At 34.4% G+C, this 17,817-nt stretch overlaps 1 protein-coding gene across 7 annotated transcripts in view; it reads right to left on the bottom strand.

Annotated features, from left to right (window-relative positions):
- LOC145307393 (toll-like receptor Tollo) overlaps window positions 1–16,904 on the bottom strand; it is a 104,638-nt gene extending 87,734 nt beyond the window's left edge. For 6 of the 7 annotated variants that reach the window (XR_013875441.1, XR_013875443.1, XR_013875444.1 and 3 more), the window contains exons 1-4: window positions 16,496–16,904; window positions 15,245–15,674; window positions 8,708–8,818; window positions 8,190–8,264 (exon numbers count right to left, since the gene is read on the bottom strand). Coding sequence is in view for 1 of the 7 variants with exons in the window: in XM_080149809.1 (XP_080005935.1) it covers window positions 8,190–8,265; window positions 8,709–8,818; window positions 15,245–15,674; window positions 16,496–16,593 (714 nt within the window). In the remaining 6 variants the exon portion in view is untranslated. Of the gene's footprint in view, window positions 1–8,189; window positions 8,266–8,707; window positions 8,819–15,244; window positions 15,675–16,495 lie in introns of all 7 variants that reach the window. The other variant, XM_080149809.1, reaches the window with a different exon arrangement.
- Window positions 16,905–17,817: the final 913 nt, after the last annotated feature.

Raw genomic sequence — 17,817 nt, 5'->3', positions numbered from 1 at the left:
ACTTCTGTTTTTAAGCCTGAAAACTCACACTTTTACGGAATTTTAGCACCACCTACCTCTCCCTTTAAAATTTTGGTATCTTGTACATTTGGAATGTTTTGTAACGCTAAAAAAAACATATTTGGGAATGCCTTGGCCCACAAACAGTCACAAGCACAGTTAGGACTTCAAGACAAAGGTCGTGCAATTAAGGGGTTGATTGTCTGTTGAGTGGTACATTACATTTACTTATTTATTGGAAAAAATTGTCTAATTAATGAACAATAAATTTTTAATAAAAAAATTGTTAAACTCCTTGTATAAAAGTAATAGGATGTCTCTCTGTGTGTAACAAAGGATCTCGCTTAGCCGCTGAACCGATATGGTTCTCCTTTACAATGTACAAGGTTTATAAGGATTGATTTGGAGAATTTAGACTATAGTAGCAACGAATTATAGAGTAGCTTCGCTATTAAAAAAAAAGTATCCCTAATATAGGAAAATATTTCATTCAACGTAAACATTAATATAAAGAAACAAGGATGACAACATCTATAAAAGCGAAGCTCTGAAACGAACATTAACACTTGTAGAGTGTCAGAACTGGGAAAGCAGATTATAAATGATTAATAATAAACAAAATTGTAAGTAGATTTGTTGCAAAACTGTTGAAGGAATAATTAAGCGAAGTTTGAAATAGATAGGACAATTCTAACATGCCTAAATTAACGAAAAAAGCAAACAAATTTTCCCCTGTCAATATATCCACGTATATATTACACTAGTCCCCAAAGTTTTATAATAACGTTTTCTTGTTCGTTCTCCTAATAACTTTGGGGACTTTAGTGAAAATTTGATTGGTTGGTTAATCAAGTTGAGTTTTCAAACGTTTCAACCACTAATTTTAGTCTAGAGAAAGTTTCATTATTAGGGATATACATCAATTTATCGGCCATTGTCTTATCCCTTTAGATCCTTCAGTTAAGTTTATGTAGTTATATTAAAATTCTTTACATTCTTCTAATATACTTTACATGTTATAAAGATAGAGAGAGAGTGAGAGAGAGAAATTAATAGTTAAAGAGAGATATATAGAGATAAAGAGAGGGAGAGATGGAGAGAAAGAGATAAAAAGATAGAGGGAGAAAGAGTAAGAAAGAGAGAGGATGAAAAAGAAAGAAAGAAAAAGAGAGAGAAAAAGAAAGAGATAAAGAGAAAAGGGAGGAGAGAGAGAGAGAAAGAGATGCAGAGAGATTGAGAAAAAGAGAAATAGAGAAAAAGAGAAAAAAAGAGAGAAAGAGAGAGGAAAGAGAGAGGAGAGAGAGAGAGAAAGAGAGAGAGAGAGAGAGAGAGAGAGAGAGAAAGAGAGAGAGAGAGAGTGAGATAGGGAGAGATAGAGAGAGAGAGAGAGAGAGAGAGAGAGAGAGAGAGAGAGAGAGAGAGAGAGAGAGAGAGAGAGAGAGAGAGAGAGAGAAGAGAGAGAGAAGGCGAAAAATGAAAAAATGAAGAAAGAAAAAGAGAGAGAGAGAGTGAGAGAAAGAGATAAAGAGAAAAAGAAAGAAGGGAGGGGGAGAGAGAAACAGAGAGAGAGAGAGAGAGAGTAATAGCGAGAGAGAGACAGAGAGAGGGGAAGAAAGAAATAAAGAGAAAAAGGTAGAAGGGAGGGGAGGGAGAGAAAGAGATAAAAAGACAGAAGGAGAAAGAGTAAGAAATAAAAAAGAGAGAGTGAGAGAGATAAAGAAAGAGATAACGAGAATAAGGTAGAAGGGAGGGGAATGAGAGAGAGAAAGCAAAAACGCGAAAAAGAAAGAGAGGGAGAGAGAGAAAAGGCGAAAAAGAAAGAGAGAGAGGGGAATAAAAAAAATATAAAACCTATATTGAGAAATTTCTTAATGAAATTTTGAATAAAATAAAAAACTGCTGATACGTCTGAATTCTAAAATCAATAAAAGTTTAAATTTGACTATGCTAAGAGAATGATAATCCTTTAAAAACAGGAATGCAGAGCCGGAGCCGCCAAATTTTACCGGAGCCGTTATTTTCAGAGCGGCTCCGGCTCCGGTGGTAGCTAAAAAAATATCTAAAAAAAATATTTTCATATCTTGATAAAACTTCATGTTAAAACTCTATAATTTGGAATCCCTTTTAAGTGTTTAAATCTTCAAAAGTCACAGTTTTTCTTGATTATAGGCAGGAGCCGGAGCCGCAACAAAATCAAACGGTTAAAAGTTACAAAATACAAGTTTTACGGCAACTTTACGCTAACGAAATATTTAATTTTAGGGCAATTTCAAATGGAATTAATTTGAATTATGGAATTAATGATAAAACTAAAAGGATCTTTTTCTGTCTGTGTGTACAAAAGGATCTCGCTAACCACTGAACCAATATGGTTCTCCTGTACAGAGTAGCTTTTCCTAGGTCCTGGGAAGGTTTATAACTAAGAGAAGTCGCGGAAAATCCCCCAAAATATACCTAGCGTCGCGCCCAATATTTTGATAAACAGCTGATCTAAATAAAGATTTAAAAGAATGATTTTACGTACCCCTAAAGGCCTCTAGGGGCGTAGCCACTCGTGCTATAAAATAAAGTAGTAAGGTTTTTTTGTTTAATGCTAAATATCTCGGAAATTGCTAGTTCGAATAAATTGTGCTTTTCAGGAAAGCTTCATATATATCTTTGGGTGGTTTTAGGCTATTTTTCTGACATCCCATGCCCTAACATAGAGGCTAGGGGCGAAGAAACTTAGAATGACTGCATCCAAATAAGCGAAGCCAAATAAATTGTAAAGACAAACGAACATTAAAAATATTAAAGGTTAAGGAAAGATAATACAATAAAGAAAAAAATATCCTCTTTCGTAAAAAAAATTCATTATTTTTAGAAGATTTCCAAAATTTTTGTTAGAGGATTTTTGGAAATTATTTAAGAAAATTAGCTAAATCTAATCAAATAAGCTTCTTTAGCTTGTTTATTAGGAGGCGGGGGTGGACAAAACACCCACTTAGAACGCAAGGAATAATGCTAGAAAATTGCTGATTCTAAATTTTCATGCAAAAAGTGTTCCTTCCAATTTTCGGAAATTTCAAGTACACCTTCGCCCCCCCCCCCACCCCTCTTAATCCGTATAATAAAGTAACAGGATGTATATATGTTTGTTTGTACCGAAGGATCTCGCTAACCGCTGAACCGGTGTGGTTCTTCTTTACAGGGTAGCTTCTCATAGGTCCTAGGAAGGTTGTTTACTACTTTTTAGATCTTAAATAAAAAATGGGATATCAAATTTAACTCCTCTCTTCCTAAATGTCGCTAGAGGCCTCTAGGGGCCGTTGTCGCTAGTTTGAAATAAAATGTTAGTATTTTAATCATAGGCTAGGCTAGGTTAGGTTAGGTTGTATTAAGTACAGGTTAAGCCCGCAGGGCTAGGACAACAAAAGTATAAGCCACGTAGGGGTTAGGAATAGAGAAAAAAATCAGCCTCCATCGCCCCAAATACAATAAATTAAGTTTTTGTTGAGCAGATTCCACAGAACAATCACTGTTCTTAAAAAGTGTGGAGGGAATGGGGAGGTTATGTGCCCGCTAGACACTTAAAGGAAAAGCACTCAATCTTCAGTAAAACTTTCCAAGGAGGGAGGGGACATTGGGCTGTTTATTACAATAGTCCCTAAAGTTTTATAATACTGTTTTCTTATTCGTCGGCTTAATTATCATCTTTGGGGAATATAAACGAAATTTCATTTATTGGTTCATTAAGTGTCCAAACGTTACAACCCCTAATTGTAATCTACAATAATGGGTAATTTTGTGTATCATCATTGGAGATATACATCAATTTATCGGCTATTGTCTAATCCCTTTAGAACCATGTAAACTTTCATAACCAATAGAAACGAAGTTTTTAAAAGTTTCAAACAAGGATGACAACATCCCATACATATGGATGGACAAAAGAAAAAAGTCATAGCTTCAGTGTCGTAAAATATGAAGATGAATTAGTGGTTGAAACATTTGAAAACTCACCTTAATGAATCAACCAATCAAAATTCACTAAAATAAAAGTTGTTAAGCCAACGAGTAAGAAAACGTTATTATAAAACTTTGGGGTGTAGTGTAATAATAAACAGCCCATTGTCCACTTTCTCTCTGATTCTGTACGCTTTTAGATGAAGGAAAACTATAGAAACAAAAAATATCAGCAATCTATATTAAATAGAAGCTGAGAAATTCACGTTTCCCCCATTCCTTTTTTAACAGACGGACAGACAGATATTTCGAATAATAACAGGTGATTTTTTTATTTCAAAATGTAATTACAATCATAGGTTGTCAGTGGAATTTTTCACACAAAAAAATTTTAGAAAATAAAAAAAAATAACTTGAGAAAAAAATGTTTTAGCGTAGAAAAGATAATCTTTTAAAAGTCTTGTTAATTTATTCTTTTTAAATATATGCCCCCCACCCCTTTCCCCCTCTATTTTATTTAATTATTTAGGGGGTTGTAAGAGAGAGAGAGAGAGAAAAAGTGAGAAAAAGAAAGAGGGAAAGAAAGAGAGAGAGAAAGAGAGAGAGAGAGAGAGAGAGAGAGAGAGATAGAGAACGAGAGAGAAAGAAAGAAAGAGTGAAAGAGAGAAAGAAAAAAGAGACGGACATACAGACAGACAAACAAACAAACAAACAAACAAACACACTGTTACTTTGAATAATAGATTATTAAATTGATATGGTTTGGTTTCTAAAAGTTAGTTTTCTTTTATGGATGAAGTTTACAGTTAAGCATATGAAAATATTTATAAAATACTAAGGAGAAAAATATATATAGTTTTGCCAGGAATATAAAGGGATAAGACAATGGCCGATAAATTGATGTACACCGCCACAATACACAATACTACCCCTTCTGCAGATATAAATTAGTGGTTGAAACGTTTAAACACTCAACTTAATGAACGAACCAATTAAAGTTCACTCAAATCCCCAATAAGAAAACTATGGGGACTAGTGTAATAAAAAGCCCATTGTCCCCCCCCCCCTCCTCTCTCTCTCTCTCTCTACCCCAAAACAAACAAAAAAGTGTAATAAACAATATTCTACCGACAATTTAAATCTACAGAAGGGGTATTTTTGTTTGAAATCATTGAGAATTTGATACTAGCAAACGCAGTTACCCTGGAACTAAGCGGAGGGGGGGGCCGGGGGGGAGGGGGGGAGTGTAGTCATTTTTTCTAATGACGATTTCTCTGAGGCTAAAATAGCTATAAACCTTCCCAAGTTCTATGAGAGGCTACACTGTAAAGGAGAACCATATCGGTTCAGCTGTTATCAAGATCCTTTGGTACAGACAAGACATCCTGCTAATTTTTTATAATGATTGTCTTATCCCTTTAGATCCCTAGAGTATGATCTTCGCTATAATGGATATAATCATCCTTGGTTGTATAATTCAGGGAGGGAGGGGACAATGGGCTGTTTATTACACTAGTCCCCAAAGTTTTATAATGACGTTTTCTGATGTTAAGTTATTTTTGGTTGGCTCATTAAATGGAGTGTCCAATCGTTTCAACCACTAATTATAATCAACCGAAGGAGTAATACTATGTATCATCATTGGGAATGTACATCAATTTATCGGCCATTGTCTTATCCCTTTAGCTCCATGGGTTGTATAAGTTTAGGTTCTCAAACTTTTAAGATAGTTTCAAACTTTGGGGTCCAATCACAACCGAATATTATATTTTAAGGGATAAAACTGTTGATTTAAATTATTGAAAAGTTTGAAAACAAAAAAATCTATCCTTATAATAAAGTAACAGGATGTCTGTGTATCTGTGTGTTTGTGTGTTTGTTTGTACCGAAGGATCTCGCTAACCGCTGAACCGATCGGGTTCTCCTTAAATATTTTTTTAAAAATCCCCCCCCTAAAAAAATTTTTTTCTTTTCTTTTTCTTTCAAAATCTAAAATAATAAAATAGGTGATCAATTTCGACTCTCCCCTCCTCAAGTGCCCCCTAGAGGCCTCTAGGGGCGTAGCCGCTAGTAATAAATAAGCCACCAAATAAGATAGGTAAGATGTTTATAAAACTTTGGGTACCAGTATAAATTATACAGGTACCCAACACATAAAACTTTGGGTACCAGTGTAAATTATACAGGTACTTAACATATAAAACTTTGGGTACCAGTATAAATTATACAGGTACCCAACATATAAAACTTTGGGTACCAGTGTAAATTATACAGGTACTTAACATATAAAACTTTGGGTACCAGTATAAATTATACAGGTACCTAACATATAAAACTTTGGGTACCAGTATAAATTATACAGGTACTTAACATATAAAATTTTGGGTACCAGTATAAATTATACAGGTACTTAACATATAAAACTTTACCCGCAGATATGGCTCAGTGGTTTAACGTCCGCTTATCTGTTGGGGAGGTGTCGGGTTCGAGTCCCCAGACCGCATCAATACTAAAGATGTAAAAATTAGTACCTACTGCTGCTCTTTCAGGCGTTAGAGATTTGGAGTAAGAGTAGGGGGGAAGCCTTAGCCCTAAATCAGGTATGCATGGGTGGTCCTTGGCATGGTACACTAATGATCGAAAAACTTTGCTCAGTCATAGGTTGACTGAAAAGTCCCTGTGGACTAGCATTGTGTAGTAGCTGGCTAGTGTGTTAGTGGCGTTTGTTAGTTCATCTACTGGGAGTCATCCTTGAATACTAGGTTGACTGAAAAGTCTCTAGGATTTGATGAGACTTCATTGTGTCGTTGTCAAAACAGCGCCACGTCCTGTGCCTTGGTTGCATTAAAAAGTCGCAATAATATCGTGACAAAAATCACGAAACCTTAACTCACCATCCACAAGGTTGACGTGTAAATTACCCACAAGCCCTAATTAAAGTGTCAAGGGAAATGATGGGAAGGATGCAAACTCGAATCCGCGTCATACCAAAGACGTTAAAAATGGTACCTACCTGCTCTGTTCGGCACAGGACATCACAGAGTTTGAGTAGGGGGAATGCCTTGGCCCCAAACAGGCGCAACTCACTACCATACACAGTTAGGATCTCCAGACAAAGATCGTGCAATCAAAGGGTTGGTTGTCTGTAATGTACTGTACCACGGGTATGAGGTGAAGGACCAAGAGTCTGGCCTTGAGTTGACAAGTTGACTGTTCAGTCCATGTGCAACTCACCCACACGACATTAACATTAACATTAACATATAAAACTTTGGGTACCAGTGTAAATTATGCAGGTACCCAACATATAAAACTTTGAGTACCGGTGTAAATTATACAGGTACTTAACATATAAAACTTTGGGTACCAGTGTAATTTATACAGATACTTAACATATAAAACTTTGGGTACCAGTATAAATTATACAGGTACTTAACATATAAAACTTTGGGTACCAGTATAAATTATACAGGTACCCAACATATAAAACTTTGGGTACCAGTGTAAATTACACTGGTACCCAAAGTTTTATGCGGATATGAATACACAGCTAAAACTTTACCCGTTGATACTCTTAACAAAGTTCCTCCAAACTCAAAGTGGACAACCCTAACCCCCCCCCCCTCCCATCCACAAGACACCAGAGCTGGATCTTTAAATCATTTTATTGGTGAGCCAGATCGGGGTGCGCCGAATCTCCGCCAATCACAGCGCGGCATTTCATAAAATGCAGTGCTCTCATTGGTGGAAAGTTGGCTCACCCCGATCTGGCTCACCACAAAAATGATTTAAAGATCCAGCTCAGTAAAAAATATAATTAGAGGATGTTAAAATGTAATCTTTATATAAATGTAACAAGATTTACCCCCGCCCCCAAAAAGCCTTAAACATCATAATCTAGACAGCTTTCCGCGGAAAATGAATGATTGTAAGATTAAACCTTGTTTTGTTATGTTCAAAGGACCAACGGCCCAGACTAGCAAAACCGTTATTAATTCTATGATTTTCATTTCAATATCCTAAAAAAAATGACTAATACTATGCTATACATGATTTTTCATTATGGCTGAGAATCGTTTCTAGTCCAGCGGATATTAATCGGTTTCGCGGCCCTACTGGATGTGATCTTACCTGTATGACGTGGACGCGATATAGTAATAGTATTATAGACACCTTTCCGCCGGATATTATGCGGATAGAGGGCTGAGAACCGGTTCTTATCCACCGGATATTAAGCGGATTACCTGTATGACCAAGCGCTGCAGGTTGTTGAGTCCTGAGAAGGCTCCATCCGGCAGAGTTTTTATTTTGCAATGTCTACACAGCAAAAAGTTTTAGAGCATAATATTTTAACATAATCAAAGATATTTAATCGGTTCTGTCTATATATGACATTGCTATCTAGGAACATTTACATGCTAGCTTTAAAGGGGAGGGGGTTTTAATTTAACCATCTCGTAATCAATATGCGCAAATGGCACTTACAATCCGAATTTTGTTTTGAAACTTGGCATGAGTAATCCTTGGTAGGTCTATTTTCACTAAATTGAACAAATACTCAAAAAATAGCTAAGCAACTTTGGGGACTTTTAATAGAATTTTAATTGATTGTTTCATTAAGTTGAGTGTTCAAACATTGCAACTACTAAATGTAACATACAGAAAGGGTAATTTTGTGTATCAACATTGTGGATGTAACTCAATTTATCGGCCATTGTCTTATCCCTTTATATCCCTGGATTTCTTATGCTCAAACTTTCCTTAGTGTAAGGTCATGAAGAGATGGCACAGCACCAAAATGATCTCTTTGTATGATTGACTCGTAAAGAAACTCTTCGGAACAATGTATATCAACTATCTTTGAGTTGGCAACCTGAAACAAAAAATATATATTAACTCTTTGTATACACTCTATATGATAGTACTCTTTGTATGATAGTACTCTATTAGAATTAATGTACTTTTGTATGATTGACTTGTAAAGAAACTCTTCAGAACAATGTATATCAACAATCTTAGAGTTGGCAACCTAAAAAGAAATATATATATATTCTCCTGCATGATAGTACTCCATTAGAATTAATGTACTCATTGTATGATTTACTTAACAAATTTGGGAACTTTTATTGAATTTTGGTTGGTTCATTAAGTTGAGTCTCCACAATGTTTCAACCACTAATTGTATCTACAGAAGTGAGAAGGGTAACTATGTGTATCATCATTAGGGGATGTATATATTAATTTATTGGCCCTTGTCTTATCCCTTTAGAACCCTGGGATCTGCCCAAAAGCAGTCAAAATCAAAATTTTTGTGGTAAACTTAGATTAAGGTTAAGGAGGCAATCTCCCCCCCTCCCCCCCACCCATAAACTTTCAAATTTTTGTTTCTATATACTAGCGGATACGACCCTAGCATCTACGAGCTATGCATTTAAAGGGTTAAGAAAATTAGCCTAAAACCATCCTGGGACCTATGTGAAGCTTCCCTAAAAAGGAGAACTATACTACTTTATATAATAAGACGAGCGGCTACGCCCCTAGAGGCTTCAAGGTAAACAATAAGAAAGGGTGGGGAGAGTCGATCCTCAACTTTAAAGGTGAACCATATCGGTTCAGCGGTTAGCGAGATCCTTTGCTACACACAGACAGACACTTTTCAATATGGATGATAACAGAAGAAGATGGACTATAAATTGATTTACACCCCCAATGTTAATCATCAAAATTACCTCTTCTGTAGATTTTAAAAACATAAATATTTAACATCAAAAATTGTAAGCCAGCGAATAATAGGAGAACGTATTTATAAAACTTTGGATACAATAATAATTAACAGTCCAATGTCCCCTCCCTCCCTGGCTAAATCAATGTATGTGTGTGTGTGTGTATGTTTGTGTGTGTGTATGTGTGTGTGTGTAAGCAGTAAAATAGATCTACATTTGTTGAATTCGCTTCGCTTTATACCGATGTTGTCATCCTTGTTTACCCAAAGATCTAAAGAGATAAGACATTGATGTACATCCCCAATGATGATACACTAAATTTCCCCTTCTCTTGATAACAATTAGTGGTTAAACTTAATGAGCAAACCAAACAAAAATAAATAAAAGTCCCCAAAGTTGTAAATCCAACGAATAAGAAAACGTTATTTTAAAACTTTGGGGACTAGTGTAATAAACAGTCCAATGTCCCCTCCTTCCCTGTATATATAAATCTTAACCCTATACAATGAAAATTTTGTAGAATATTGTAATAAGAATTTTACCTGCCAACGTTCATTTAAAAACGCAAATATTTTCCGCCAATATGGCTTCGAAACCGATTAATATCCGCTGGATTAGAACCGGTTCTCAGCCATATTAAAAAATTATGTATAGCATAAGCATAGTATAAAAATGTACAATCATAAGATAAAAACCAGTTTTGTTAGCCAGTGCCTTCAGCATCTCAGGGCTAACAAATAATTATAAAAAAATAGTACATTTTCATATCCACGGAAAACTATTTATAATACAATGCGATAAATAATTTTTCTTCATAAAGAGAAAAATAGTATCTATTTAACCATGTAACCGAATGGGCTTTGCTTTTTGAGAATTTCCTATCGTGGTTTTAAGCTATTTTGGATGTTTTTATGAAACACCTATTTAAACATTCAACCCCCCCCCTCTCCTCCCACCCTAAGCCACAATAGAGTAATGCTTATGAGAGGGGGGGGGTTCCCAGGGAGGGAGGGGATAATGGGCTGTTTATTACACTAGTCCCCAAAGTTTTATAAGAACGTTTTCTTATTTATTGGCTTAACATCTTTAGTATAGTTGGTTTATTAGGGCAATTGTTACACTACAGAAGGAGTAATTTTGTATATCATAATAGGGGATGTACATTAATTTATTGGCCATTGTCTTATCCCTTTAGATCCCTGGGTGGTTTCAGTATTATTATTCAAATCAAAGTATAATCTGCCCTCCCCCCCCCCTCCATCCCCCTTTATATCATAATAATAATACCCTTTCCTTATTTTCATAGCTAAGCTATTCTATAATTTATTCTTTATTAAAGTTTAATGATATTTACTCAGTTGCAATTCGAGATAGAGCTTCTCATATTTAAAGGGATAAGACAATGGCCGATAAATTCATTTACTGTACAATGATGATACACAAAATAAAACCTTTTGTAGATTAAAATAAGTGGTTGAAATGTAAGGACACTCAACTTTATAAAACATTAAAAATTTGAAAAGTTCCCAAAGTTGTTAAGACATCCAATAAAAAAACGTTATTATAAAATTTTGGAGACTAGTGTAATAAACAGTCCATTGTCCTCTCTCACTTTGCCTTTCCAGAACCAGGAAGAGAGGGGACATTGGGCTGTATATTACACTAGTCCCCAAAGTTTTATAACAACTTTTTCTTATTTGTTCACTTAAAAACTTTGATTGGTTGGTTCATTTAGTTGAGTGTCCAAACTTTTCAACCACCAATTGTAATCTTCAGAATTAGCGCGCCTGACCTTTTCTAATTTTTGTGCTTCGCTACTTATGGATGTTGTCATCCTTTTCAGATCAGAGTTATCAACTTTAGATTATGTCCAATCGGCCCCAAAATCAATGCACAAAGTTTAAAATCGATAAAAAGATTCTATCGTGTCTAATCAGGGTTCTGAAGGGACAAGACAATGGAAGATGTATTGATATACATCCCCCCCCCCCCTATGATAATACACAAAATTAACCATTTCTTATATTACAATTAGTTGTTGATGAAACGTATAGACACTCAACTTAATTAACCAACCAATCAAAAATCAATACAACCCCCAAAGTTGTTGAGCCAACGAATGAGAAAACATTAGTATAAAACTTTGGGGACTAGTGTAATAAACAGCCCAATGTCCCTATCCTCCATTAGTTTCGAACAAAAATACCCAAAGTATACAGCGGTTATAAAACTTTGGGTACCAGAAAGAATTCAGTATAAACGAATATTATCAAAATTGAACAAAGATGACAACATCCATAAGTAGCGAAGCACCAAAAAAAATGATAAATGGACATATGGATAGAGCGAGACAAACAGAAGCTTGGGATCTTGATATCCATTGAACAGATATGGTTCTCCATTACAAAGAAGCTTCTTATAGGTCCTGGGAAGGTTTAAGACTTTTTTTGGGGAGAGGGAACCTTCATCCTTGAAATATCACTTTAAAAAATACCTCAAAATTTTTTTTAATACGTTTTCTTTTCAAAATAATAATAAAAGTTAAGGGTCGCCTTACTAACATTTCCCCCCTCCCCCTAACCCAATAATCAATTGCCCTAATGGTCTTCAAGGGGGGCGTAGCCAATAGTTATAAAGGTACCTCACTAACACCATAGAGAGAGAGAGAGAGGGAACAATGAGCTGTTTATTACACTAGTCCCCAAAGTTTTGAAGTAATCTTTTCTTATTCCTTGGCTTAACAACTATGGGGACTTTTGATTGGTTGGTTTATTATGTTGAGTGTTCAAAATTGTCAACCACTAATTTTATTCTACAGAAGGGGTAATTTTGTGCATCATCATTGGAGATGTACATCAATTTATTGGCCTTTGTCTTATCAAAATCAAAATCAAAATATAACGAACATGATAAATATAATAAAACTTTGGATACCAGCGTAACCAAAAATAAACTACATCAGCTATCAAATGTACAGATTATTACAAGTAAAGCTTTGGGGGAAAGATTTATTTAACAACCGTTGCCCCACCCTTCCATCCATGGATGGGATAGAATAAATTATCAAAAGCAAACTCAGAAGGGGAAGGGTAGGTTGTGCTAAAATTCCGTAAAGGTGTGAGTTTTAAGGCTTTTAAACAGTAGTAGATAATATTTACTAAATATGTGTATTCCTTATTGAATAGAAAAATAGACAAATTTTTTTTATATATTTATATTTGGTGAATATTATCGTTCTACTACTGTTTTTAAGCCTTAAAACACACACTTTTACGGATTTTACCCAAAACCTACCCCTCTCTTAGTAATTCTTACGTCTATAATACCTAGGTAGTTATTTATTACATCGTATTATAGACAGCTTTCCGCGGATATTAAAATGAATAATTACAATATCAAAACCAGTTTTGTTAGCCCCGACCAGGGGCCCAAGGCCCGTGCTAACAAAACTGGTCTTAATTCTGTAATTTTTATTTTAATATTCGTTGAAGATTGTCTGTATTGCAATTGTATGATTTTTCAGTACGGCTAAAAACTTTCTTCATTTAACATTTTTAAAAGCGAAGCTTTTTTATAATTAGGGTAGGTACGTCCGTCCATCCGTAACGGCTAGCTCGTTTAGTTTATTTATACATGTTAGAATTGTCCTATCCATTTTAAACTTTGCATGATGATTCCTATTATGTTTAGGTACGATTTAACGATTTAAAAAATGTAGCAACTCTATAATCATTACCAGAAAGTCCGTGCAGGAAAAGTGAACTATAGAGTAGCTCCGCCCAATAAAAACTATTTAGGTAGAAAATTGAATTGATTTCAAATTGGTACAAATATTATCAGAGATCTAAAGGGATTAAGACAATGGGCGATAAATTGATGTACATACCTACTCAATGATGATACACAAAACTACCCCTCCTGTAGATTACAAGTAGTGATTGAAACGTTTGGACACTCCAAACAAAGTCCCCAAAGTTGTTTTTCCAACGAATAAGAAAAAGTTTTCATAAAACTTTGGGGGACTAGTGTAATCAACACCTTCCGTAATTATAAACTAAGGAAACATCTGGGAATCTTCCCTAAAAATAGAGAACTCAATCGGTTCTGTAGTTATCAAAATATTAATCTAGTGAAGAAAAAAAACTTTAGATAAAAACTTACTAGCGGCTACTAGTATTTATTTCTCTTTAGAGGGTGGTTGTAACTCCCAAAAAATAGTTATAAACCTTTCTGAGAACTAAAAAAAGCTACACTGTAAAGAAGAACCATATCGGTTCAGCGGTTAGCGAAATCCTTTGGTATATACAAACACACACAAACAGACAGACATCCTTATACTTTTATATAAGGATTACATGAAAATGAAACCAGAATATTAGAACACAAATTTTAGATTTAAAAGCCTTTTGTGGATTTACGGTTTTAGTTGAATATTAAAACAGAAGAGGTGGGACGGTGGAATGTTTATTACACTAGTACCCAAAGTTTTATAATAACATTTTCTAATTCGTTAGCTTAACAACTTTGGGGACTTGAGCAAATATTGATTGGTTGGTTATTAAGTTCAGTAGTCAAACATTTCAACCATTAATTTTAATCTACAGAATAGAAGGGGTAATTTTGTGTATCATCACTCATTATTGTAGATGTACATCAATCTATCGGCCATTATCTTATCCCTTTAGTTCCCTGATTAATACAGAATGGTTAGGTAATATGTAATTTATATAAATACCAAGGATGACAACATCCATAAATGAAAAGCTCAACAAATCAAACACAAGAACAAAAATTGAGTGTGTGTGTGTGTATGTGTACCAAAGGATCTCTCTAACCACTGAACCGTTATGGTTCTCTTTTACAGGGTAGCTTCTCATTGATCTTGGGAAGGGTAACACAACCCTCCCAAGAGAAAACGCAATGTTTTTTACTTGAAATAGTGTGTCTTGTTGTCCTACGAATCATTCTTCCAAAAATTATATGAATAGGATAATTATATCATACAAAAACTGCCAAAAAAAAGTTAATAATTCGACCTACAAACTTTTTGGTTTCGAGTTGCTTTGATTGCCAAACCAAATTGATCGTACCAAACTTATACAGAAATCATCATCCAAAGTTTGAAATCGATAGGGTAATTCTATCATACCTAAATTAAATTTACTTGTGACTTACATACATACGGAAAAGGTAAGTTATAGATTAGGTTTATTATATATATAAAACGGGTCATGTGAAGGAAACGAAGTCGCGGGTTTCGTCTTATTTTCACAGTAGCTTTCCTCCATCCTATTTCTAGCCCCTGCGGGGCAATCACCTAACCTAGCTTAACCTTAAATAACCTTTCAAAAGCTACTGTGAAGATACGACGAACCCGCAACTACGTTTCCTTCACATGACCCAAAATAAAATAGCTACAAACCTGAGAAAAAAGTAAGAGGACTTTCTAGTAACGATTATAGCATTTCTCCGCTTGCTAAAGCTTATCTAACTCTTCTTAAATGTGACGTAAAGACGGATAAAGAAGGTTAAATATAGAGTAGCTTCGCTACTCAATAAAAAAACTAGCTACGAACCTGAGAAATAAGTGTGGGACTCGACTGCAAAGTCTTGAGAAAACAGCTAAGCCGCGATCCGTCCGACTGCCAAGAGCAGTCGTTTAATTGGCTGGAGGAAGCCGCCGCTACGTTCTGACAGCTACCGCGGCTGAATAAGCTAACAAATATCACAAAAATATGGCATAACATTGATAATTGGTCAAGCCGTGGTGACCGTTTAATGACTGCTCTATGAGTTAATGACCGGCGGTTGCCGGTCATTTTAGGGTTAAATTCACTGCTAGCGGTCATTCTATGGTTGGCATCACTGCTAGCGGTCACTGATAAAGAAGATTGGTTGTCTGCAGTGGTTGAAATGTATAGACACCGCCGCAGCTGGTCATGATGGCACTTGTGTAAGCGGTGATTATGGCAGTTATGGCACTCCGTTTCTGACCGTTGGTTGTTACTAACAAATTATTATTAGAATATGCTTAATATCCGCTGGATTAGAACCGGTTATCAGCCATACTATCCGCGGAAAGCTGTCTATAATACGATACGATAAATAATTATAGGGATAAGACAATATGGCCGATAAATTGAGGTACATCCCCAATGATTTTAAACAGAATTACCCCATCTGTAGATTAGTATAGTGGTTGAAACGTTTAAACACTCATCCTAATTAATCAACCAATCAAAATTGACTAAAGTCCCCAAAGTTGTTAAGGCAACGAATAAGAATACGTTAAATTATTAAAAACTTTAGACAGGCTTTGTAAACTTTTTAACAAACTTTCTTATTAGGATAAAAATATAGTGATGCTTCGCTTATGAGATTGTACCTTGTTTTTCTAGTAATCATCATTAAGAAAAATAATCAGAAAAATAGGATCGTTAGTTTTAAAAATCATTATTAAAAAATTAGCATATTTAAAATGGACATACGAACTTTCTGGTAACGATTATAAAGTTGCTACGCTTCCTAAATCATACCTTACTGTTATAGGCATCATCATGCAAAGTTTGAAATCAATAAGACATTTCTAACATGTATAAATTAACGAAAAAAGGTATCTGTTACGAACAAATTAACGGACAAAAAATTAAAGAAAATCTTGACTTTAAAAAAATCTTGACTGTCATAGGAATCATTATGCAAAGTTTGTAATCAATAGGACATTTCTAACATGAAAAAATTAACAAAAAAAGCTTTATGTTACGGACAAACGGACGGACCAAAATTAAAGAAAAAAAATTAAATAAAATACATATTCTAATAAAAACCTGTAGTTTATAAAATTTCTATCTAAAAATCTAAAATTATTTTTGTTCACCATTTGATGGCCTTGCCTAGAAGAAGGCTGGTTTATTATATTGGTCATTGTAAAGAATATATATATGTATATATAACTGTAAGTATGTATATTTTAAATTAAAATTCACTAAGGGTAGCTAGTGCTAGATACATACAATGGGTAAAGGCGCACATATGCCCATAATTTAACTTCAATTTTGCCTTTTATTTCACTGTATTACACATATTTCTTCTTTGTTTATCACTGTTTGTTAAAATAATGATTATTTTGTATGTCACTACATGTTTAAATGGTTAAAATTTTGTTGTTTTAGGTTAAAATATTTTTTGGAGAGGAAATATAACGTCTCCTCCTCTCTCAACGCTTTGTTTACAACTAAGCACTGCAGAAAGAAAATGCACGGACTGTAAAAGTGTTCCCAGATTTTTCATATTTCCCGGCCATTTTTAGAAATTCGTGGATTTTTGTTTTTTTATTCGAAGATTTTTTTACTTGTATAAAATATAAATTTAAATGAATTTCCAAGACTCGTGTTTGATATGATATTACAAACAGCTGGAATTTAATTGGAAAAATATAATTTTAAAGGGTAGGTTTTGAGCTATATTTATTGAGTTAAAATTATCAATTTTCTAGATATTGTCAAAAATATATAATTCAAAATTAAAAGCAATCATTATATCATATTAAGCATTTAAATAAATTACAGTTTTATTTTTTTATTTTTATATTTGTTTTGGCCGTCAAAAAGTTCTACAGGCAACATGACCTAAAAACGGGTTATAACAAAGATTGGGTAGAAGTGAAGCCAACTAAATTTAGAATATACCAAATTTTCAAATCACCACCTTTCACTATTTTGATAAAAAAAACTAGCGGTCGCGCCCCTGGCATCTAGGAGATCTGTTTTTGAAAAGACAAACAAGAGCATTAAAATAGCTTAAAACCTTCAAAATATTTTAATAAAACAAGAAAATACACTATAACTCCCTTAAAAACATAAGCTTCATACATAAAAAAAAAGACATAATTTAATTGAAATATACAAATCAAATGTATTAAATTTGGGACAGATTTCTTTTAAAAAGTCATTAACTACAATATTAGAGGATTTTCTTTTTTCCAATTGGAAGATTTTTATTTTTAAAATCAACTATTTCCAAGGGTTGGCAGATTTTCTAAACTCGGTGTCGGGTCGGTACAAAATAAAATTTAAGCCTGTCCATATGTCTGAACACACAACTCTTCAATGTATTTTAGATATTTTAATGTAAATGTTAGAAAAGTAGT

The sequence above is a fragment of the Acartia tonsa genome, chromosome 15 (assembly GCF_053477335.1).
Source record: "Acartia tonsa isolate MP-2025a chromosome 15, ASM5347733v1, whole genome shotgun sequence".
Lineage (NCBI taxonomy): Eukaryota > Metazoa > Arthropoda > Copepoda > Calanoida > Acartiidae > Acartia > Acartia tonsa.
This window is presented reverse-complemented; position numbering and strand designations above follow the sequence as displayed.